This window comes from Diachasma alloeum, unplaced genomic scaffold (genome assembly GCF_001412515.2).
Source record: "Diachasma alloeum isolate Michigan unplaced genomic scaffold, Dall2.0 Dall_scaffold_00256, whole genome shotgun sequence".
In the NCBI taxonomy this organism is placed as follows: Eukaryota; Metazoa; Arthropoda; class Insecta; order Hymenoptera; family Braconidae; genus Diachasma; species Diachasma alloeum.
The window spans coordinates 1540162-1565470 of NW_021680401.1; the positions used below are offsets into that span (position 1 = coordinate 1540162).

The window sequence follows — 25309 nt, forward strand, 5'->3', positions numbered from 1 at the left end:
AATTCCCTTTTGGGAGGGTATCAGCGTAAGTAAGACTTAGGAAGATAGAAAAAGTATTAGGGAGATGGGGAGATCGGATTGAGAAGAACGGAGGAACTGTCCAATCATGGAAAATAGATTGAATATTGACTCGAATATTAAATTTAATTGGATATTGAAGCTGACAAAGCGGGATTAATGAGATATTATTACTTGTGTTCAGATGATAGAATCGAATTCAGAATTCAACTGGGTGAGTTTCAAAATCCCAGAGCTGAGTGAGCTGAAAATTTCTCTGTAACCAATTACGATTCACTGACGCGATAAATTAGTAGATTGTCATAGCACATAGTTTAATGATTGGGAATTCATTGAGAGGATTAGACAGGTGGAAGAATACATTGAAATGCTGGATATTATTTGCCATGGGGTCATGAGTCATGGTGTATTAATTGATTTGCTGCTTTGCTGGTGATACTCAAGCTTTAATGTATCAACGTAGAACACCGAGAAGTTAATTGTCAAAATAGTGATGATTAGAATTGATTTCTTTCGTTGAAATAAATTTCAATATGTACAAAAATTAGTGTCTAGAAGACTTTCTAATTTAAGATGTGAGGGGTAAAAATCAGATTTGTGATGAATGAAATTTCTAATGTCTTGAAACAAGATTTTTTAGAGGCAAAACATTTTCATAATGTTTTGAAAGTTAAGTCAACAAGTGGAAGAGGTTTTTTCGGTTTCAATTTAAGATACTTGAAGATTATGCAACCACTAGTCATTCTCTGTACTTTTTGAGTGAAGAATGAGTTGCGAAGCAATGGACCGAATTTTTAATATAGATACATGGAAAAGCTACATCATGAATAGATAATTAAGCCAAATATTTCTATATATTGATTTTGATTTGGGCGACACTATGTTTGATTTTTCTCTCTTACCTTGATTGATATTACTTATTTGGAATATCAAAAAGAAAATTCAGGAATAAGGAAGATTTGATGTATTGGATATAATCAAAAGATTCCGAAAAAATTGTATGCTCAAAAGTAATCTTCTATATTCTCAATTTTTTTAAAATACAATCGAAAGACTTAAAATCAAACTAGAATTTCAATTTCAATTTACAATACAAATTTTATAATAGAGAAGAAGCAACAATTGAATATTTATTTCTGGAAAGTACTTTATAAATTTTGATAGCCGCTTACTTTGGATCTTGAAATTTCGAAAGTGTTTTGGTTTTGTATTTACAATTGATTAAAGTTTCTGAATGTAAATTCTTTAGGTTTTTAGTTGTGCATCCTTCGATGAAATAATCCTCTTTCTCCACAAGAATCAAACTTCTCTCTGACGCTATTGTAAAAACTTCTCATTGAGTTACGATCACCCATTCGCTTATAATGTAAGCAGAACTTTGGAAGTTTTTGGTTCAGAATGGCTTGACAGCGCTTGATTTTGCCGGTGAGGTTCATTGCCCCGCATGTGTCATTTTCTCGCAATGATGTTGAGTTCAATATTAATTACACATTTCTGACAATAATTGCGAAATTATCGAGAGAAGTTATTTTTGGAAATTTTTGGACATCAAAGTATTCGGTAATTGCATTCCATTCTCAAATTCTGTAGAACATTCCATCCAAATTCAGTGATGCAGACGAGGGAATAATTCCAAAACAGTTATGCCAATTATTGTGAAAATAGTTCTCGATAGTAGAGTTTCGGAATAATTTAATTGTCAATAGACCATTCCCCGATTTTTTGATATTCTTCCTTAAACGAAGTAGTTTCCATCAAGACATTCGTAAAATCTCTCTTGTTCACCAGTTTGATGCCCGTATTTCTCATCATTTTATTGGATTCCCCCGACATCTAAGTAATAAGCGTCTGAACGAGAACAAAATTATGAAATTCGATTCCCTTTGGCGTTCAGAAAAGTTCATTTCTATTTTATCCGACAATTTCTTTCGATGAAAGCTTCAAAAATGCTTCGTCTAACGTAATTTCAGTCCTCTACATGAATTCGTTCCAAACTTAATTAAGTTCTATGTAGAAATGAAAATACGTTCGCATCGAAGAAATGAAAAATTTTACATCCGCTTTTAATTTTCATTGGAATACCTGTAACCGGGGATGATAGATTCATGCAAGTGAATTGTTTATATCCCTTGAATATTCTATGAGACTCGATTTTCTTAGCACTTCCATTCCTTAAGAGCAAACTCGTCAATTTGTGGACGAAAAATGGAATTCATTTAGCTGCAATTTCTCATTTACATACGAAAATATTGATTTTAACTTCATTCCGCAATTTTACTCCCTCTTGTGGAGAGAATCAGTTGTTTTCAGCTGCGTTTGTTGACATTCAATGAACAATGAAGTTGAATATGAAAAAATTAGTACTTATCCGTGAATTACGAATTCACTTCTACTGTATCATGGATAAAGAATTCTTTTAATGCCTTAAATGTTGACAAATCTCTTTGACTTTTTTCCCTCTTTCAAGGACTGGATCGATTTCTGGGAGTTGATAATACGCTCTGCTTCACGCCAGCCTGATCCAATGGCCCCGTTGACAGTCCCATAGATATCAGCAGTGGCTTCACCAGCGAACATGATAGCTGGTCTGCTACAATTACGACACATTACGGGCTTCGCAAGGTCGAGAACAGTTGCATTGTGCTTCTCAGTATCGAGACTTGGGTAGCTGTAAGTCCCGAGGAAATTTTCGTTCGAGTTCCACTGGGTTCTCTTCATGTCCGAGGGCTCCGTGAGATTGTATAATTTGCCGAAAAATTTGGTGAGCAACCAGAGAGATTGATTCTTCACTAACTCTTCCGGCAACAGCTCCATTTCTTTGATGTTCGGACCAGCCATCCAGAGACATATGACCTTGGGCTTCCACTCTATTCGGTTTACTGAATAGACCGATAGCATCCATCTCCTTTCGGGCTAGAATTTTGTATTCAATATCACCTTATGTTACAAATTTTTCTCTAAGTTATTGATTTAAAATCATACATCACTCGCTAGTGCTTTCTTATCATCTTCGAACCAAAGTATTGATCTATAGAAGGTATCGAGGGCACTCGACCACCAGGGATCATCGTAGAATAAGTAAATTTTTCCGACATGGCCCATACCTATATTCTGGAAAAAAAGCTCAATATTATCTCATTTTGATTTTGAAATCAATGAGACGTTATGCATGGATTTATTTATTGTACTTCTATTGCATTGATTTTGTTGGGTGGCAGATTTGGCTCGAATAAACTCTTATGATTCGCCTTCAGGACTCCCAATGACGGTGTGAATATTACGTAATCCGCCGTATACTCATTTCCATCGGAAGTTTTCACGTTAACTGGTCCGTCAACTCCAGCTTCAATCTTCAAAACTTTCTTATTCAACAAAGTCTTGTTCATTACGGGCAGCTCTTCTTCGGGGTTCGGATACTTTTTCTGAAAGAATTTAACGAAATTGCCAGCTGATGATGCCTTCACCAAAAAAGAAGCAAATTCGAATTTGAGACTTACGATCTCAAATTAACATATAAAAGTGTCAAGTAAGACTTTTGCAAAGCTTAAATTGAGTTCTGAAATTCTCAACTTAAGATTTTCAAAAATTTCAAGTCAAGACTTTCGAATATCTCAAGTTGAGACTTTCGAATGTCTCACGCTGAACCTTTCGAATGTCTCAAGACTTTGGAAAGTTTCAAATTGAGACACTCGAACGTCTCAATTCAAGTCTTGAAAACATTAATTTTCAACATGAAAATCTCAATGTAATATTGTCAAGTCTCAACTTGATACTTATAAAAGGCTAAAATTGAGATTTTCAAGTGTCAGATTGGAATTTTCGAAAGTTTCAACTTGAGACACTCACAGGGAAAAAGTGGAGATTTTCAAGTCTGAAATTAAGACTTAACAATCTCCATTGGTCCTTTCAAAAGTCTCAAGTTGATCCTTTCGAAACTTTCAAGTTGAGACTTCCGAAAGTTTCAACTCAAGATCTTTGAAATCTCACTACAACGATTTTTTTCTGGATGTTATTCTCGATTTTCTTAGACAAACCATTAATATATCTAAGATAGTCCCGTATGCCTTCTCTTTCCAATTGATGAGTCTATCGCCTTCCTCAAAGTAATCCCTCTCAACCTTCACGGATACTTGATACAAATCTTCAGCGCCGTTAATAGCCATTTGTGCCTGGTGTAGTATATTCATCAACGGTTTCTTCAGATTATCGGGAATATCCTTGTGCTGATCAAAATACTCGTTGAACCTGTCATGTAAAAAGGATGCATTAGATACTGCAAACATCAAATTGACAGTCATTTACGAAATGATTTTACTTGGTGTCCAAGTATTCACCAACAGACTCCCTCTTCGAATCATCCACTCCTGGCCACTCTGATGTGATGTTGAAGAAGTAAGAAGTAATGTCTTGAGCAATTTCACCATCTACTCTTTCCCCGGATGATCCAAAATACTGTACAGAACTCCAAGTATTCCGCATCATTAAGGCAGCATCTTCTTCCGATCCTAGTGTCCGTGCCAGAGTTTGAAAGCCCACATTGAAAAAAGACGACCCATCATTAGGGCCATTGCGGTGCGTCAAAAGACCAAGAGGCCACGCCATCTCATAAACAACATTCTTTTCCTCTCCGTGAACCCACTGTCCTCCCATATCTATCACGTACTCTCCTGCAAAAGTGATTCATCCTCGAGAAAATCCATCTCCTCCGACGATTTGAAATGCTGATAAATTACCCATTTTTGTACTGTACACTCTGCCCCCAATCCGGTCTTGTGCTTCCAGAATCGTAACATCGTTGATTCCATTTTCAAGTAATTTCGAAGCTGCCGCGATGCCAGCTGATCCCGCGCCGATGATAATCACACTGGGATTTTCATCACTCGATAAAACTTTTGTTATACACAGGAGAAAGAGGAGATACCACATTTTCAGCGACATGCGCATCGTCACAGCTAGAGTCAATCTAATCTCCAATGGTGTTATGAAGCACTTGTTCAATATATCACAATCTAGCTGGGTGACCCTGACGTCTCATCCAGGTCAATTATCATTGAGAGATTCAATGAAAGTCAAAGGTTCCAAGATAGAGAACTTTTTGGGATTCAATCGCGTTATCACTAGTTGAGTATTAAAATGTAGTATATTATTTCTGCAACTAGGGTATTTTTGTTTTTTCCGTAATACAAAGCACCCAGCAGCGATGGCGACATTATGATTAATGTGATTTCATTCTTTTTGAAGATTCCAGATGTTTCTATATGTAAACATTCTTCTACTGACTCATCGTTACTAGATTGCAGCTTAAAATTTTATTGCAAAAGTTATCGCGATTGTTGATGTGCTGGAAAGCTTGAAAAAAAATGTCTACAATTTTGGAGGGCAAGGGGCATTCGGTTTTATTATTCCCTTCACCTGAATTTCGACCGACAGAAGTGCGGTCTTTTACGTTCTGGCGGGTTAAAGCTATATTCGTGCAGAATTTAATCGATTTTAACCTTAGATTGATCAGCATATGAGAGAAACGCAGCAGCGCGTCGTTGTTCTTTAATTGCCATTGACTGGTAAGATCGAACAATTGAAAGAAATTAGTTTTGTCAATTGAATTGTCCAAACATTATACTTGACTTAATAAAAACAGATGATTGCAATTTTTTCCACTTTTTTAAATTTTGACCAACCATTCAATTTTATAACCACACTTGAATTGAATTAAATCATAATGCAAAATTCATATCCAGTTCAAGGCAATCCTGCACATGAACTGACTGGAATCCACACCATATTGTAGAAGGTGTCCCAAAATGAAATGTCATCCTCGTAAGAATAGTCCAGGGGGCTTATTTGGAGACGAAAACTCCAATAACATTTTTCTCTCCGACGCTTTGTTCAAGAGTTATCAAATAAAATGAATCGCTGATTAAATGTTTTTGGCCGTTAGAGAAATCATATCGTCTTCTCCATTCAATATGGTCAGGCGAAGGCATTGGATGTCTTATCGATTCCAATCCATCGCATCCCTCGATATAGAATGAGAGAGACGATATGGATTTTTTGACGTGGACTTTAAAAATGGCTTTCGCATCGCGGTGAATTTTTTCGCAGTTTTTCTCACCCCGTTTTGGTCACAGAGGAACAAAATTCGTAATGATCTATTTCGCATTGAATGCTCCATTCATTGCCATCTTTTTCATTCCTCCGTCTCATGGGACAATGATTTTCACAGGAGGTTATTTCGCGACTGATCTTTGCATTTTCGATCAATAACTCTTGAATAAAGCGTCGGAGAGAAAAATGTTAATAGTTTTCGTCTCCAAATGAGCCCCCCGACTACCCTCACGAGGATGACATTTCATTTTGGGATACCCTGTATACATTAGGGTGCCCGTTAAGAAAAAAAATCCTCTTAAAATTTCAACTGTCTTTCTCAATTCTCAAGAGTCTTGTTTTTTCCCATGAGAATAACACGGGATTATCATGAAAAATACGAATCTATACTCCCCCCCCCCCTGTTATGTCACTGAAAATGTTATAATCATGGGAAATTACTGAGTAAATGAACAACTTTTCACAGAAATTTTTCGTTTTTCGTTCACGACATACAATACTACAATTATTTTCATAGGAAAAAATGTTTTTTGCTTATGGGAATTGTCTTATTCCCGTGTTACTCTTATCGGACAAGGCAAGGCTCTTGTGGGTGTTTTAGAATTGAAATAGGTGAAATTTTTAGACGATCATTTTTTTTTATTTCGAGCATTTTGGGGGGGCGGATGCGTAAAAAATTCCTGAACAGCTGCCCCAACGAGTACCATAATATACATTTTTCAGTCGTTTTTACTTCGAAACATGGCTGAAAAATGACAAAGAAAAACGACTAAAAAAAGTAAAAACGACTGAAAAATGTGAGTCGCTTGTCGATTTGAATTCAGTCGTTTTTACTTTGAAAAATGCGAGTCGTTTGTCTATTTGAAGGTTTAGTTTGAATTCAAAATTCAAGGGACGGAGCTACGAAGTTGGTCACTGTCACCCAAAAGTTGCCAAAAAACGATGGTGAGACAGCGTTACCAGTGCCCTTTATCAGATACGCAACTAGCGTATTAGTTCAGGGATAAATTCACGTCAATTCTCAAAATTTTGGTGAGTGATTAAGAACTACTCCTGATCAGAAATGCATATACCTCTCCTCTGATTGTCGTGGAGGGTTGAAAATAAAGACCACAGAAATTATGAGACCTTCGCCATTCCAGCATTTCTCAACATTTCACCGGCTCCTCACTCCAGCCAATTCATGAATTCCATGAACCAAAAAAACTGATTCATACAAAATTATGTAAATCCCGCCTTCATCTCACAGTTTCTCTAACCGAAATAAATTGAAACGCTTAAGGTTGAAAGGAAAAGGTAGACATCTGGTGGAGTTTCACGTCAAAATACGATGCAACGTTAAAATGTCGGAAGGCCCGAATACATTTGCGTCATACCGCATGACACGAAGTGCGACAACAAGGGAGAGGAGATAGTGAGGTGTCAGAACGATAACACGACACCAGTAATGTTTAGCCCGAGTAAAAAGCCAGTTACGTGGAACTGTTCATTGTTGGTGTACCCCATGGTTGCACCTATTTTCCCCTCATAACAACCTCGGCTGGTGTTTTACGATTTTTCCACGATTCCCAAGCCCAAAACAATAAAACAGATACCAATTAGTAAACTGATGCAGAGCGGAAGGAAGAAAACAGATAAATCCCTCAGCGATAGAATAATAAATTGAACAAATTGTTTTGTAAAGAAGTAGAGAATGAAAAAAAAATAGAAAATCGAATAAAGACTCACCGCGATTGATTTTCTTCTGGCGTTTTTTGCGAAGCTCCTTTCTGTCCTGAGCCAATCCCAACTCGAGAAGCTTCTCTTTTATTTTCGGCTTTGGTCGTTTTATCCTCAAGCCATCGTGAATGAGTTCAACTGGATCTGAATTTAATTAAAAATTAAATCATGTAATTTTCTCGGTCAATTTTGTCATGAAATGAAGACAGAAAAGCTCCAATTCACTTCTTCTGTTCACTTCACCTGTGAGTTGTGTTCTCTTTCGGTAGAAAATCATTATCCGTTATCGAAAAATTATACGAAATATCGAACACAATATTTCGTATAATTTTCACTGACGTGGAAATTTACAAAAATATTTTTTTCATGTTATGTTTGAGTCATTCACTGGGATAATTTATTATGGAAAGCAGGACAATTTCACAGTTTCGGCAGAAATTACCTTCACCTCCAGTAAATTTTTTCGAGTCAAATTTTTCCGATATGAGGGTGAAAAATTACTGAAAATTGTGTTAGGTCTACGATTTCTTGACTGGTTCGGTAATTTTTCTCCAACTTTTTTCTCCGTGTGAAGAAAGATATTTAGTTTTTATGGTAATTCCTCCACAATTATTTGTTTATTAATGAAACAAATTGATTCGGCGGGATTTGATGAGAAATGATTTGGCCGACAATACTTTCTGATTTAAGGCCTGGGTGTACTATCTTTCGAATGTTATCTGAATTTTTTTTATCTTTCGTAATCCAAAATTGTCAATTGAGTGGTACATCATGTAGAAATTCCCAAAAATTATAATAGAATGATAAAAAAAATAGAAAAAATTTTGAACTTTTTCAAAGACCGTTTTTAATTGAGATTCAGAACGAGTTGAAAAAAGTGGAAATTACAAATATCTGATTCGCTGTGGCAAATTATCTATTAGCTGTCATTTTCCATAATGGATAACAAAACACTAACTCCTCATGGGAAGTGACAGCTAGGCATCTCAATTTTCAAAACAATGGTGTATGTAGTCATCTGCCATTTTTATGTGATAAAAGTGTGATTAAAAAATTCTCCAAAATATTACAACTTTATTCAAAGAGCCTTTTCCGTAATAAATGTCTCAGTGCAGTGTGGGAAAAGATTTACGAAATCAGTCTTCCCCCTGCATGATATTGGGTGCCAGGCCGTCATTTGTCACCGTAAATCAGATACATTTTTCAATTTATTGTTATTCAACTTATTCTGAACATAAATTAAAAATGCACTTTGCAAAAATTGAGAATTTTTTCTACTTTTTTTTGATTATTCATTCGTAATTTTTCAAAACTTCTGCATGATGCAGGACTTAATTGACAATTTCAGCTGACGAAAGATGAAAAAAAACATTGAAATAACGTCCGAAAGATAGTACACCGGGCCTTAACCGATAATTCTGGTGGCAACATCACTATACCATTAGTTAGATTGAAATCAATGTTCTATATGCAGATTTATATATAATACACTCGTAGTTTGCAGTACATATTTAATGATTGTTCGATTTGCGCGGGTTTCGTTTCGTGGAAATGACACACGTGGGTAATAAATATTCTTGAATTAATGAAACAATTGCATTAGACACGGAAATTTTCGTGACGTTGATAAAACAAATTTATTTAATGGATTTTCGATGAAAACCAGCAATAAAACGTTTCCTACTAATTTGATCAACGATTGGGGCAGCGAACACGATTTTGCCATTTATTCGATTCAAATAAATGTTTTATCTGGATATTCATGCATTATATACTTGTAGAAAACACGCAATATCAATGATTCATTGATTCATGCAGAATTGATTCCATAATAAGGAAATGGACTCTTCAAAAATTCATACACAAGAATTTTTATGTCAGAACTCGCAAAAGAATAAGTCACACGTATGAAAAAATTCAATAAAAAATCTAGCGAATTCGCCAGAAAATTCTATTGAAAAATTCTATTTGTTTTTTGCGCTGATTCTATCAGATATTCGATAAAAGAAAGTCAATACATTTTGAATTTCTATTTAAATTTTTCTCTTGAGATTTTTTCTATGAGAATGCTTGCGCATGAATTTTCTAAGTTTTTTCCACTCGGATTCTATAATGCAAAACAAAATAAAATCCAGCGGAAAAAACTCAAAAAATTTTGTGCCCAATAATCCTAATAGAAAAAATTTAAGATCAAAATTTAAACAGAAATTCGAAATCTACTGACATTTATCGTTATTGAATACATAATAGAATCAGCGCAAAAAACAAATAGACTTTTTCTATAGAATTCCAGTAGAAATCCGATAGAATTCCCATAGAATTCCCATAGAATTCCAATAGAATTTTCGAGCGAATTCGCGAGGTTTTCTATTGAATTTTTTCATGCGTGCATATCCTAATCTATCGACTGGAAAAAATCTAATTATTAACCTCAATCGAGTAAAAACTTGAAATTGGACTCAAATCGCGTAAGATAATACCGGCAATCTAATGAGAGCAGTTTTGTACGACAATTTGGGAATTTAAAATATAAAATAATTACTCATCGACCAATTGTACATCGCAAGGGCCTCAAAACTTCATTTGGTTTTTTTTTATATTGAAGATATCCAAGTACTTTACACGAGGAGAATATAAAATCAAAGATTACAATGTGAGCATACTAATCAGGGCCATACCGAAACAACTTTAAAATGTGATTTAGCTTGACTGAAATTTTACTAGCGTCAATTTAAATTTTACTTTTATTCTACAACTTTGTACTATACCGATTCGCAATTTTTACTATGTTCAACTGTAAAATTTGAGTGTAGCGCCTATGGTCCACGATTACTATGTTTACTTAGTAAAAAATGATTTCATATTGTCTCCGTGTATTATTTCTGAAATTACCTAGTTCCATCACCTCAAACATCGTAAGAAAAAAAAGTTCACAACTCGTAATTGTCGAGAAAACCGAGTGAGCGGTATCGCCCGCTAATTCGATTGAAACCTATTTCTTGAATAAATTCGTCTTCCACGGATACAGAAACTGATGCAATTGAAGTAATTAAAGAAAAAAATTAATTCCAAAGTAACAAGATACGACTTTTATTACCGTCATCATCCTTCACTCTCTCCCACATCTCCGTCAGTTGTGCAATTTCTTCCTCTCTCCACTCTTTCGGTAGACGTTTCTGTACTTCACTTCTTATTCTCTGAAACAAAAAGAATCAAAGAAAAATTTCATTACTCGGTTTCTTTTTCCTCCTCCTCCCCCTTCCACTCCCGCGTCTTCTTTCTCTCCTTTACAAAGTTAAGCCCTTCATAATGAACTCTAAATTTACGTTTTATACGAAAAGAAAGAATCGTAAAGAAACAACTAAAGCAGCAGGAATGACGTTAAAATGAAAACTGCGTGTAAAATACGAAACCGTGATTATGCATTCTTCCAAGTTTTTTTCTTTTAATTCTAGGTCCAGGTAAATATCATTTGGACGTATTATTTCAGAGGTTTGGAGTATTTCACAATCAAGAAATGAAAAAGTTTTCGAGACAATGAGAAAAAGAAATTGGAACGAAGGAGATGAAGTAATTTCATATCAGACAAACAAAAATTTCTGGGGGATTGTCTCACTGGAATTTCAATTCCTAGCGGATCCACATTTTACCTCGTATTTTCCTTAAATATTTTCCTCTCCTCGTGCCTTTTTTCATCCTGGAATATGTTCAACGTTTGGGAATTTAGTTCTCCCCTGAGTATTCCAGTTTTTTTTCATTCTATTGATGTTTTATTTTCTCCACTAAATCATTGATCTTGTTTCTTTGAGGGCGTTGAACGTACGGCTGTAGGGAAACCGGGATGAGAAAAACCGCGTGTGGTGTAGTGCCAGAATCCGATCGTTGGGGTAAAAAAGGGTGAGATGCGAAGTGGATATTTGAAAAAAGAGTGTGGAAGAAAAAAGCTGGCAGTGAAAACTGTTTTCAGATATCGATGTTTTAACTCAACGCCTAATACAGGGAGAATGGTTTTTTCTACGTTTGAGTCTCCCACCACTCGCCTCCACAGTTATTGTCTGGTGGGAGTGATAATTCATGCTTATTTAGTGAAAGATTAAAACAAAGCGTCCCTTTAGTGATGCAGGCAAGAAAAAAGTTGGAATTGTTATACTCGAGGGGAGTGGGAAAAGTGCACAGAGTTTACCATCTCGCTCTTCCTATTTTGCTTTTCTGAAGCTTTTTTTGCTCCATCTTTTCTTGCATGTTTACTTGGAAAAAATTCTAATTACTGCTAGCAACGGCCCAGGGTAATTAGTCGGTAGATTTTTAATTGACGGTGGGGGGTATTTACCTGGGAATTTACAATCAGGTGGAGCTCTTTGAGTTTCTTTATCACTCCACGTCTTGTGCGATTGTCACTGATGATGTTCTCGAGGATCCAATCGATCAAATCTGAAAGTTTGATTGCGAATGAAAGCATTATATTCGTCAAATCTGAAATTTCCAATTTTTACAAACCGCACTAGTCCTGCAATTTTCAATATTTTTCAACGAATTTTTTTTTGTGCGTTCGATATGATTTTCTGCAAAATCAATCGTATGGAATTTGAAATTACGCATTTTTGTCTGTTGAATGAAAATTCAATGTTATTGGAAAATGAAAATTTTGTGATGTTTCATGCCTACACTTTTTTCAACATAATGAAAAAATGGGAGAAAATCAGTTGAAAGTTCTCATGAAATACTTGTGGTACTTCGAAAAAGCTGTGTCACCTTCGCTTAAGACGAAATATTGTTATATTCTTACGAAGTAACTTCTGAATGTTATTTCTTCAAAACCATTAATTACCGATTATTTACTAATTATCCTGGCGTAAAACGTCAACTCTAATTTCTCCACTAATTTTCTTCTCCTCACCGAACCATTTATTCCCTCAACTCAAACATGTAATATCCCCTGTACTTTCATGTAATTTTTCATCGTTCAGCCGTCAATGTAAAAATAATTACTCAAGCAATGTTCTTTATTACCTTGACGGTACTTATTAGTTTGATGCTCCATGAACAAAGTGCGTAATTCATCCTCCTCCACTTCTGTCCATACGGCGCTGGAAACTTTTTTGTTCACAAATTCAACGTCATAGCCATCCAACATCTCAGTTGCTTCGCGAGTATTCTTCCAGAAGAGTAGCTCCATGTACGCCTTCCGGTTTTTTTCAGCAGTCTCAGCGAAACGACGAATTATGAAGATGGCAAACTTCTGCAACTCCTGGAACATTTCACGAATTGGAGTTTCTTTTTAGATAGTTTTTTCCCTCGTGAAACGAGAATAATGTTAATAAATACAACTGTATTTGGTAAGACCACTCAAAAAATTTCGAGTTACGACAGATAAAAAATTTGTCAAACTTTCAAAGTTACTTTAAGAATGAATTGTGGAATGAAAGCGCTTTCATTCTCATCTTGTAACAGGTCCGAACTTTTTTGTGACATGAAATTGATGGATAAGTCCATATTCACCCTTAATCAGTGACTAGTGAAAACAGATACAGAGAAATACAAGTGGAAAATTGCTTTTGTCTTCATATGGTATAGTTATTGTTGCTAATAAATTAACAATATGCTTCCGAATGGTCATTTTGCACATTATTTTCTTCTATGGTATACAATTAACTGTCTAATTAACTTCTTATTATCCTCTGTCTTATTATCCTCTTGTTTCATATAACCGATTGTCTTTTTTGTGGTTCTATCACTCCTCTCACACCTTTGTGGCTTCACAGGCTGACAATCTAAAACATTCCTAAAACGTCTGTACTCTACGTACTGCTCCAGCAGACTAAAAAGCCAATCAAAGACCAAAAGAATATCGCCATTTCATCACCTGAACATAAAGAACCCTCAGCTCGGGTTACCCTATGAAATCATTGTTTATATTTATATTTCGTTCTCCGGAATCTCTCCGTCGATTCGTTTTTGTACGCATAATCTCATCAAAGAAGTTCTCCTCAGTGAAGAGCTAATAATTCAACGCAGAAGCTTATTTTACGTCATTTTTCCATATTACCCCGCTATCCCTTTCACTCACTTGTCCATTTTACCCCAGTACACGCCATTACGTAAAATAGATCAGCGTAAATAATATTCGGATACCAACCTTGTGCTCTCCATGCTTAGAATCCAGAATCCTCTGGAAAATTCTGAAGATCGAAGCTTGAAAGATCATCGCTGGCATTTTACAGTCCCAGGCGATTCTGTGCAGCATTTTCACCACATAATGATTAACTTCGGTAGAATTCTCTTCAAAATGACGTAAAACCACGGCCATAGCCTTCACTACTTTTACGTTAGCAAATCTGAAATGCACAAAGGACAAAAATTAATTATTCCATTCCCTCCACAATCCTCAGCGAGGGTGATGCTCTCGAGGATTATTGAATAAATGTACCTTTTCAAGAACTCATCAAAATTGAAATTCGTTTCCTCATACTGCGTTTCTGCCTCAGCCTCCTCTTCCTCGTCGAACTCGTCATTGTTCTCATCTAAAAATTAATGAATTTCGTGATTAAAAATCTCGCAGAGAGTTGATATATGTAGAGGGCTCAAGAGAAATGTGATGAAAGGAAGAACGAAAATTGTTTCCTGGGAGAAGGAATAATACTTTCATTTCACTGGAAGAGGTTTATTCTGATTGAAGTGAATATTTCTTTCCAAATAATCAATTGATTTTCACCTCAAATCAATTACACCTACTTTTTTGAAATTTCATGAAAAATATGATAGTAACTAGAAAACGACTGCGCGTAATTAAATTAGGGGTTTATTGTATTTTTTATTCTTTCGTGCGTAATATTTCCCTCTACACACAAATGATGAAAATCTTATTTAAACACCTTTGAAATTCAAAAATAAGCTATCATTTTTCTGTGTGAAGAGCTGTCCGGACAGTTTTTCTGGAATTAAACAAGATTCCCCCAAAAAATCAGCTGCAAAATTTCCCCTTAATTTCCCCATCGACAATTTCTCCTTCACCAGCAGCGTCACCTTTCACTTTTACAAGTCCAACCACTAGAGTACAAAATAACCCTTCCAAATATACTGACCATTTTCATTATTCAGGAAGCTCTCAACGTTCTCCTCCTCCTCCTCCTGTTTTTCCTCAGCCTCCTCAACCACTGAAACACAAAACAAAAAAAAATATAAATCCAACGAATAGAGGACGAGCTCACAAACACATGTTCGCTTTGGCTTTGATGATAATTTTCGATCGCAAGTTGGGAAATTCACAAGCCGGAAATTACACGAAACTCGCTTGATGTTTAGTGGCTGAGTAAAACTCCATGGATGTGAAGCAATAGTTGGGAACTTGTGTTGCAATAGAGGGCCTACAGTGCACCCATACATCGCATACGAACAAAACCGGCTGTAACAAGTTCGACGTGAGGGCTGTTACGATCACACAGAAATACTGATTCGTAAACCAAGTTAAATGACAGATGAACAGAGGGAGCGTTAAATGGAGACGGAAGTGAGAAACTCGCTAGAACCATTGGCAATCGTCACCCATACGGTGATAATAATAAAAAAGAACCTGGTGTATATGGGCAGTGTGAGAACCGGCGCCGGGATTCAACGTTTGTTTAAAGAAGATAAAAACAAAAATGAAACGGCTGGCAGGAGAACGAATAAAGAGAGAATGGACAGGGAGAGAGGGGAGGAGGGCGGGAGGGATTTATTTGAAAGCACGACAGTTCCGACACAACTACCCATCCGGTGAGACTACCGTGCAACGGTTAATGGATTGACCTGGAGAGTAGTTTTATGTAGGATGGATATATCCAATTCACAATGACTGCGAATTTCGATTTCATTCAGTGCTGGATATTCCATGGTGGATTTCTTTCCATCATAAATGGGGTTATGGACGTATATGGATGGGACGAGTTATATTTATTGCTTGCGATGACCAGCGGCGCAACCTTTAACTTCATATTCCTAGCATTTCGATCAGGATTGGAACCACACAAGAGGGTTATTTCTGCATTGTTAAAAAAATTGGGCTGAATTTTACGAAAAGAGCTTGAAATCAATTAAAAATAGGGGAGGGTAGGGCAACACGGACCACTGACAGAAAATTGGTAATTTTCGTTTTTTTTCTTTCTTTCAAATCAGGAACACTGGATGTGTTGAATTAAAAATGAGTTTCATGGATCGTAACTGTCACAAGGGTTTTATAGACAATTGCTAATCACCTCAAACCACAAATGACTTTGAATTTTTGTTTTTGCTTCCAAATGGAAACAAAAATTATCAATTCTCTGTCAGTGGTCCGTTTTGCCCTAGGGATCCGTTTTGCTCGCTTGGCCCGTTTTACCCTACCTTCCTGTAATATAAACATAACTTAAATTTTGAAGATGAAAATCTGAAATAAATTATAAACGGAAGTTGATATGAATAAAAACATTCTGATTCAGCTCAATTGGCTGTCTAGTGTTATTGATAATAATTAATTCAGAAGTGGCAACATAACACGGAGTTTTAAAAGAAAATGATACAGAATATATCAAAGAATGTCCTTTAAAAATATCGTAAAATTGGCTGCTTTTTTTACCTCACCGTTTATCGTTAAGGGGAAATGTCAATAAAATTTCAAGTTCCTAAAAATTCTCCCAATTTTTTGCGGCAGGGAAACGGAAATTCCACAATTTACATGAATTATCAAGTGGAAATCAATATTCACGGCCAAATTTCCTTGAATTTTTAGAGAATTCGTTTAAAATTCTTTGACTTCCAGCAATTTTTGACAAAAAATTCTTTGTTCAATCAAACAATCCTTCTCAGCTCAACTCATTAAAGAATAAATCATTGCTTCTCTCAAATTGATTGTCCACCGACAGAATTCGTGGCTAAGTGATATCGAGAGAACTTTTCCGTTGAACTGAAATTGCTTCCCCACTCAGCGATCAAGTTCCCAAATAGAATAATCAATAATGAAAAATAATTAACATTTTATCACTTCCCTCTCGAGCCATCCTTTTTTCACATCAACTCCTCTCAACAAACATGATAATTTGATCTCCTTCCCGGAAAACTTCAGACGAAAATTGACACAAATTGACGCTTCCTCCATCAGCTGCAATAATGAAATCCCACAATATTCAGCACTGAGATAGAATCCGCGATATCCATTAGGGAAATAGACTCATAACTACCAACCTAATAAGAAGATCCATACCGAATACCATAAACCGAAATGTCCCCGGTAATTCCAAGGTGAGTGATTAAAGCAGACTCCAATAATTCACCGATTGGTGATGATAATGATCATTGCAGTTCCTAAATATAACTACTATTGAATTTTGAATGGTTAAAGTGCAGCTGAAGGTAATCTATAGAAATGGGGAATTTCGAACGAACGTAAATTCCAGCTCGCTCGAATAACATCTAATAATTATGATTATTCCCTCTCGAGCGCTTCCCTCGGGATTCTCGGTACGTTAGATTGAATTAGATCCCATAGTTTGAGTATCGCGAGTGCGTGCAAGCGAGGCAGATGGAGTTTGGCGGAGAGTTGCTGGCGTAAATCCTCAGCGGGAGAATTTAATCGTAACGAGGCACATGGAGTACTGACGACGATGGTATATTACTGCTGGAAACCCTTCAGTTTCCACCTTCGGTTACCTTCCGCTACTGATATGTGGAGTATCGGAGGTACATTGTGTCGAGTGTCTATCGTCTAGTGTACTAGGGCTAATTGATGGTATTATATATCAAGTCGTTCAGTCAGCGCTCTTCATAACATTGATGACGGGTTGGAGGGGAGCATCAATGCCTCGACTCTTAGTGGTGTTGGCTTCTTTGGATTCTGAATGAGAGCAGTATACACACAGGAAAACCTACACGTAAGTTACGCCTAAACAAAGTGTCTTTTATGTCTATCAAAATGTAAATTACGTTTAGCAAAACGTAATTTACGTTTAATAAAGCGTAAATTACGATCTTAACGTAACGAACGTATTTTACGTTTTTCTTGTGCGTAATTTGTCGAAAGAACATCATGTTCAACGCTTGAAATGGCTTTTTTGTAGTTTCTTAATTTTTCGTAACCATTATGGTCCATAAATGGTGAATAAATAATGAATTTTGAAGTGAAAAAATAAAAAAATGAAAAATTGAGAAAAATAAAGAAAAAGAAAATAAAAAAAATTTTTTTGGATAGAACGAATCCGAGTGTTTGGCGAATTTTGTAATATGTTTCGTAAAAATCATCACTTTGGGTGGAGAAATAAAAAAATCTTCAATCGAGGTGGAGGGAGGGGGCTCCACGCACAATTTTCTACTTTTTTTGGCGATTTTAGAGCATTTCCGATAATGTGAGCGACACTGTTAGAAATTTCTTGAAATTTCAGTCACAACGTTATCTATATTTTCGATGTTGTGAGACTGAATTCAATTTCAAATGAAAGCGTCCACTACATTTCTCATTCATCTTGAAAATTCAAGAAAATTGGATTTTTCATGTCAAATAATCATTGATTTTTCAAGAAAAGCTTGAATTTCTAAACTCATCGTGAAAATTGAACATCACAAGCAATTCAATTTTCAATAGATTTTGAATTCAGAAAAGTTGTAGCCTGAATTTTCAAAATTTTCAATGTTTTTCAGTGACGTATGGACCTGAGAATCGAGAATTGCTTGAATATTCAAGTAATTAATTGATGTGTTGATGAAGAAATATACGGAAATTTCATGTAACTTTGTCCTTGTTAAAAATTTGAAGCTTTTTCACTTGAAATTTCAAGAGTAAGTTCATAACAGTGTAATTGTCACCATGCTCAATCCAAAGAACGGAAAATTTTCGTCGGAAATACTTATTGAAAATTCGAAAAAAATTCATCTTTGCTGAAACGCAAAATTTTGTCAAAAACACAAAACTCAAAAATTTGACAATTACATATGAACTATTGAATAGATCAATCAACAGCAACAGACGCATACCATTCTAATTTTCAATCAATTAATAATTAATTCAAACTCATGAACAACGATTTTTTTTCACGGAACACAATTAGTTTGTTTCTCTCTTTTTTCGGTGGATTGGAATGTTGATTCAATTAGTCATATCTACTTTAATTATACAACAGGATACAAACCTATTACGGATGTATATAATTACGGATGAGTAAATGTAGAATACCAAAAAAATCATCGTAATTTACGACAATTTTGAGCGTAATTTACGAATACGAACTGTGATTATGAGCGTAATTTACGTTTAGGTTTTTCTGTGTGCACAATCTCAAACCCCCGAACCTTCCCTCCCCCTCTCTTAATATCATAAGACATTCCAAAAATTCTCCTCATACTCTCACCGCACATTCCACGCGGCAGCTCCCCATTTAATAACCTCCCCCAACCCCGACGAATGCCGAATAATCACCAACTCCCCAAAACCCTAATAAACCCAGATATTTCCTTTGTCCGGAAAACTTGGGTTATGTAACGAGGAAAACACAGTTTTCACCCGTGATTGCCATGTCGTTGTCTACGAGGGCGTTTCAAGGGTTAGCCGTGCGAGAATGGCTGGGGGTTCTCACCTAGCCGAGAGTATTATGGCCATAATAAGGCTTATGCGTGTGTACAAAGTACAGAAGGGTTTGAACTTAACCAAGTAACATACACAGACCAAAACCCCTAGCCACACTATTTCGGACACACAGGGGTTTAAAGTCAGCGGTTTGAATGACGAAAACCCTTTCACATATTAAAGCTGAAGTTGTGAGCCACGAATGCACGTCTAATTTGCTTGGGGTATAATTACAAGGAGCGTGTGTGGGCAAGTTTCGAAGCGATGGAATTGTATACCGTCGATTTCGACGAGGGAATTAAAGTAGCTCTACCCTTAGGAGGTTATATTTCAATTCAAAGATTTTTAAGAACTACAACAAATCGCTTAAAAACTCTGTGCGATTCGGAATCGTAATTTTTTTCCTCATTTAATTGTCGTTCAAGTTTTTCTGAATGAAAATGTTGAAAATTCATTATTTAACACAGGGTCTTATGTGAAAAACGCTATATTTGACACAGCTCCGGTTAAAACAAAGATTAAAATCTATTTTTTTTTCCTAAAAACGAGAAAAAAATCATAAAAAATATTGGCACCTGTTGGATAACGATTTATCGTCTTTTTTTTTTATTATTAACAATTTCTGACTGTGAACAGGAATAGACGTGGCAACGACGGCTCGGTCAGCTGTCACTTGGCGGGACCTCTCTCACCTCTCTCCCCGTCACATTATTCTACAGTGTTGCCACTAATTTTTCCAAGCTAGTCAATTGAAATTCTATTTATTCATACTTTTATTGAAAACAATTAATAATGAAATAATTCTTATGCTTATCTCCTTTATAAATTATTTTAATAATTTAGACAGCAAAAAAATTATTTTTAGAATCTCTTTTTTTCAAAAGCACTCAACGAGTCCAGCCGTAGGGGTAGAGCTACTTTAAATGGAAATACAGGAGCCATGCGAGGGGAATCCCCCGTGTGGCGCTGCACGCGAGGGATTCCCCTTCCGACCTCAACTGCCGGGAGTCTCTCTAATGATGAGAATAGAGACCGACGAAAAGTAGGCAGGGGCGGGAGGGAAGGTTGAGCATCTCATCAACTAGAGAGGAAAAAGAAGGAATTATTAGGGTAAACTGGACGATTTCTACTTCCATTGAATATTCCATACATAATGAAATGAAAATTGTGCTGATTATTTCATTTTTCAATAATATTACTTGTGTATAATCATGCGATCAATAATTTTTTCTATCGATAGACATTTGATAAATAAAAAAAAATCGAATATCGCCAAAATAAAATGATTAAATTAAATTATTTAAAAAAAAATAAAAATAAAATCTTTAATACCTTTAATATCTTAAATCTCTTTAAGATCTTTTTTATATCTTTTCTTTTTATGGTATCTTTAACATCTTTCGTTTTGATCTTTAATATTATTTTAAAAACAAAACATTCAAAGAGAATTAGAATTTAGAGAGAAAAAATCCGCGCCGCCCAGCCGAGATTCGAACCCGGGTCTCCCAGTTACGCGCCAGGCAGTCTCCCAACTAAATTAATCCGCTAGAAAAAATATTTTCTAACGGTCCAATATCGAGATTCTGTCGGAATATTCGAGCACAGTTCTTTTATTATTGTACAAAAACTACTCAACAAAAGAGTTATGATATACTGGGAAAACTGTTCTGGAAAGGGACTAATTTACGATCCGTTGTGCTCTGCACTGGAGAGCGGTTTAATCCTAAACACATGCTGAAATTTGAAGAAGGACTGTCTTCTTGAGTTGTAAAACTTTATTATTTTAGTTTTTCATTTTCCCAGTGATAGTTTTCACTTGGCTATTCCTTTTAGTTTCAGGACAGCGGTCCTCCAGTACCGACATGCCTTCCTCGTGCAAATAAAGAGATTTTAATAAAGTATCTCATTGTTTTGCCACATTTATTGATTCACTTGCACTCATATTCCGTTAGATTCAAATTCTGACCTGCAAAGTTTAATCATTGTAGAATGTCTGGAAACTTGGAGTCAAATGGGGCTCAACAGAAAGCTCCGATGTTCGACTACAAAAGTAGAAAAGCATTTCTTTGGACAAAAAATAACTAAAGTACTTGGATATCCTTAATCAACTGAGTTAATCAGTATAATTAAGAATTCTGAGGCCTAGGCAGCAGTTAAAGGGTCTAGTTTGGGGGGAAGCCAATGGTTTGAGAAGGGTGAGACATTGGAATGAGGGAAATGGCTAGAGGGGAGAGTGTAATTGTGAGGAGGGGACGTCACGTGATACTGACAGTCATTAGGAGGAATAATTGACACTGTACACGGGGTATTTTCACTTGGTCCTTAGTCTTCGACGGTTAACCCCGGGTGAACGATCGAGGGGACTGTTCTATGGGAGCCTTCATGGAAGAAGGAATTAGTTCGAATTGCTGTGGTGTTTTATTTTACTTCGCTCCCTTCTGAAGCCCATGAAGTCACTTCTTGCTTTCTTGTCGACTTGAATCCAACAAGCACATCGATTTATCTTTGTAACAATATAAGGGGAAATATATAAGATGGAAAATAGGGGGAGATATTATTGATCAGCGTAAACTGCGGCTATTGATCATGATAATAACGGTGGAGGGAGATATTAATTTGAATGAGTCCAGATGAATTTTCCAAAATTTTGAAAATCGAAAAAAATTTGCTGCTAAATTAACAAGAAATAAGAATTAATCGGGCACTGATTTTTCAGTTTTAATTTCAGGAATCATTTTTTATAAATGTTACATTCCCCTTCCGAAAAATGCTATGCGACTATAATTTTTACTCGAAAGCATGCTTTTGGATGCGAAAATTATCGTTATTCCTCAGTTGAGTACACTGAGAAAAAATTTTTATTTCATGCGTGCGTGTAAAGTGCAGGTTAACAGGGGCGTTTGGAGGTCGGTAAGTCGAATTTTACACGCACCACCGTTCTTCACTTAACAGACGTTCCCAGTTTCACACGCGTCCTATGCTATTTTACTGGTATTTTACACGTTCTCAATAACCCCTAGCGACATCTTGCGGTACAAACATAACCCATTATCCCAACCATACACCGATCAGCTGATCCATTAGACACTATTTAACGAAACAAATCGCAGTGCAAAAAGCTAAAAAATAAACTACATAATAATAAATAATTAACTCAAAAAGTGAAATATGAATACACAAGAAGATATGTTTAGTGAACACGATGAAATACTAACAGATAATATACTTCGAAACGCTCAGGAAGCAGAGAAATGCTATCAAGAAAAAGCCAACTTTGAAAGAAAAAAGAAAATGAGTATTTTTTCTAAATATTAGAGAATAATTTTTTTTGCGCGATTTTTCTCCACCCCCCCCCCACCCTGAAGAAAATATGAGGAATGTTTGTTGATTTTTCATTATTTTTTTATTAGTATGAAGAATTAATAAACAATCTCAACAATATAAAAAATCAAAAAGTATCTCATCACCACCCCACAACCGTCACAAACTGCAAACTCAACAATGATCAAAATAATTGACTTATCGCCTTTTACCAATTGGCTACTGAAATACTTCTCCCACGTAAAGAAATATTTGGCAAAAAATGTTTTTTCTCAGAGTGTTACAGGCACCACTTCTCGTACCCGATATAAATCAGGAAGTTAAAAACCAATGCAGAATCATAATGTTCTCCTCACTTACCCCCCACCATCACTTATACTCCATCAACCACCATCAAAATATTAATCCAACATCTCGCCCCTCCGCCAAAAAATCCGTAAATCATCGATTTCCCCGTTTGCCCAGAACACCAATCCCTTAAAGAGTCCCGGGGGTTTTATCTTTATTGTTGTGTCGCGAAAGCTCGTGGGTCTATTGAGCCCCCGCGTGTGGCTTTAAACATTTTCTCTGATAAAAGGAGGGCAGGTGGAGTGGGCGCAGTTTGGAGAGCCGAACGGGGGAGTCTGTGTGTACAGCGTGGAAACTTCGTTTATCCACTGGCAATAAATTATTCGTGAACCAACCATCGGAGCAATTTTCGATGGTGAAGAGGGGGTGGTCGTCTCACTTTTGGCGGTTGTTTTGGGTATTCACTGGTGTACGTTGCTCCCTGAATCGTTTTACGGTTTCAAGAGGCTGGGGGTTTGGACCAAAGGAAAAGGTGTTTATGGTGGTTTGACGCTAAGGTGGAGAGGGTACCAAGTGGTGTGGGGGTTTGAGGGTGGGTCTTGCTTCGTGAAGGCCTCGTTTTTTCGGTTAAAGAAAAAATTTCGTATTCAGCAGTCGTCATGGTCCAGCATTGCTATTAGGCTGGTAACTACTTATTCAAACCGGATCGCTACTAGAGCCCCACCGCCCTCCTTTTCTCTGGGGGATTGTTGACAATGCGAGCACGTTCACAGAAGATCCTACCAACTTGACGTTCCTTTTGCTCCTTTTTTCACTGTTTCTTGACTCCAGTTCTCTCTTTGGGCGGAGGACTGTGTACAGAGTCCTCTATTCGTAATGACGTCGCACTGCCCGACTGCCCTGTTGGAATTCGTGAATCCCTGAGGATTGTGGGAGGTGTTCGAGGTATTTTGAAGAGATTACGGTCGAGTATTCGGGGAGTTGAGAGGCATCATTCCGATATGCAAGATTTAATGTACAGGGGCTTTGAGAGGGCAAATGGGAGATGGGAGGTGATGGGAATTTTGCCGGTGTTTTGAATGCATGTACAGGGCTGGTAAATTGTTGGAGTCCGGTGGGAGAACGGGAATTTGGACGAGTTCAATTGGATTTAGGTAATATTGTTCCGGAATTTTTTATTCCGTTTGAGAGGGAAAAAGTTGGGAATTTGGGAGGGGTGGGGCTTCAATTCACGGTTTGGTCGGTTGGAAAGGGTTGAATCGGTTTAGTCAAGTTCGAGTGATGAGGGATACAAGGTTAGATTTTTTTGAAAAATAAGCAATAGTTGCAGTTGAATTTTCAATGTTGGGTAATTGAATTCAGTTTGAGATCAAATCATTCATGAAATCTTTTATTCAGTTTGGAAATTCAGGATAGTTAGGTTTTCTAGAATATGCAAATTCATTGCGGAAATTGAGCATCACATCCAAATGAATTTTCAGCGCATTGCAAATTCAGGATAATTGTTGCTTGATTCTTTAAAATATGAAAAAATATTCATTGTTATGTGGACTTGAAACTTGTAATTTGATTGGATACTCCAGAATTCAACTGATTTTTCAATAACAAAATACATGAAAATTTTGTGTGAATGAATGCACTATTGGAAATTTTACGAAATTTCGTGGAAAATATTGTAATAATTCTCATGGGAATGACAATGAATTCTTACAATGCAGTATTTTATTGATTTTCAGACCATTCGAACAGAAAATCAATGGAATGTTTGATTTTTCAATGGAAAGATTTTCTGAAATTTCAGTCGAAATTAAGCATTAATTAAGAATGGTAAAAATTTCCGGGATTTGAAACGGAAAATGCAGACGTAAATTTTTAACAGTGTGATCGTTAAAAATTTCAAATATTTTTTATTGAAAATTCAGAAGTAATTTACTAACAGTGATAGCAGTAGCAAAAATCGAGACATCATTTTCGACACCCAGAAGATTTTTTGCAAATTGGGAATACTTTATGTTCGGAAAAAATTGAAATTTCATAGATGTTTTACTAATAATTTTGGATTTAATTGACGGGGTGACGGCCAATAATGAAATTTCCAATTGAATTGAAAATTCGTTGGGATTTTAAATTTTTAAGTAACAGGAGGACGAGAATTCCTCAATTTACTTGAGTTTGAATGGCAGACGGGAGATGATATGAATGCTGTCGGTGTTTTGAATACACGTACAGGGTTAGTACACTGTTAAAGTCAATTGAGAGAAGAGGGAATTTGGACGAGTTCAATTGGATTTA

The 25309-nt window shown here is 36.2% G+C and overlaps 2 protein-coding genes across 4 annotated transcripts in view; both read right to left on the bottom strand.

Moving 5' to 3' along the window:
- LOC107037605 (protein timeless homolog) overlaps positions 1 to 25309 on the bottom strand; it is a 239684-nt gene that overhangs the window by 4789 nt on the left and 209586 nt on the right. For all 3 annotated transcript variants that reach the window (XM_015256239.1, XM_015256238.1, XM_015256240.1), the window contains 7 exons: positions 14925 to 14996; positions 14270 to 14363; positions 13979 to 14177; positions 12853 to 13090; positions 12173 to 12273; positions 10940 to 11039; positions 7852 to 7986 (listed from right to left, as the gene is read on the bottom strand). In XM_015256239.1, the coding sequence (XP_015111725.1) occupies positions 7852 to 7986; positions 10940 to 11039; positions 12173 to 12273; positions 12853 to 13090; positions 13979 to 14177; positions 14270 to 14363; positions 14925 to 14996 (939 nt within the window). The remainder of the gene's footprint in view (positions 1 to 7851; positions 7987 to 10939; positions 11040 to 12172; positions 12274 to 12852; positions 13091 to 13978; positions 14178 to 14269; positions 14364 to 14924; positions 14997 to 25309) is intronic.
- On the bottom strand, positions 1015 to 4963 carry LOC107037607 (protein anon-37Cs). Its single transcript, XM_015256242.1, has 6 exons — positions 4752 to 4963; positions 4334 to 4685; positions 4053 to 4263; positions 3207 to 3440; positions 3001 to 3129; positions 1015 to 2931 (listed from the first exon to the last, which is right to left on the bottom strand). The coding sequence occupies exons 1-6, from the start codon at positions 4960 to 4962 to the stop codon at positions 2443 to 2445; spliced, it is 1626 nt and encodes a 541-aa protein (XP_015111728.1). The 5' UTR covers position 4963; the 3' UTR covers positions 1015 to 2442.

Coding starts and splice junctions, on each gene's coding strand:
- LOC107037607 (XM_015256242.1), bottom strand. CDS start 4,962: ATGCGCATGTCGCTGAAAATGTGGTATCTCCTCTTTCTCCTGTGTATA. Junction 4,686..4,751: donor AGTGTACAGTACAAAAATGG/GTAATTTATCAG, acceptor TCACTTTTGCAG/GAGAGTACGTGATAGATATG. Junction 3,130..3,206: donor ACAAAATCAATGCAATAGAA/GTACAATAAATA, acceptor CTTTTTTTCCAG/AATATAGGTATGGGCCATGT.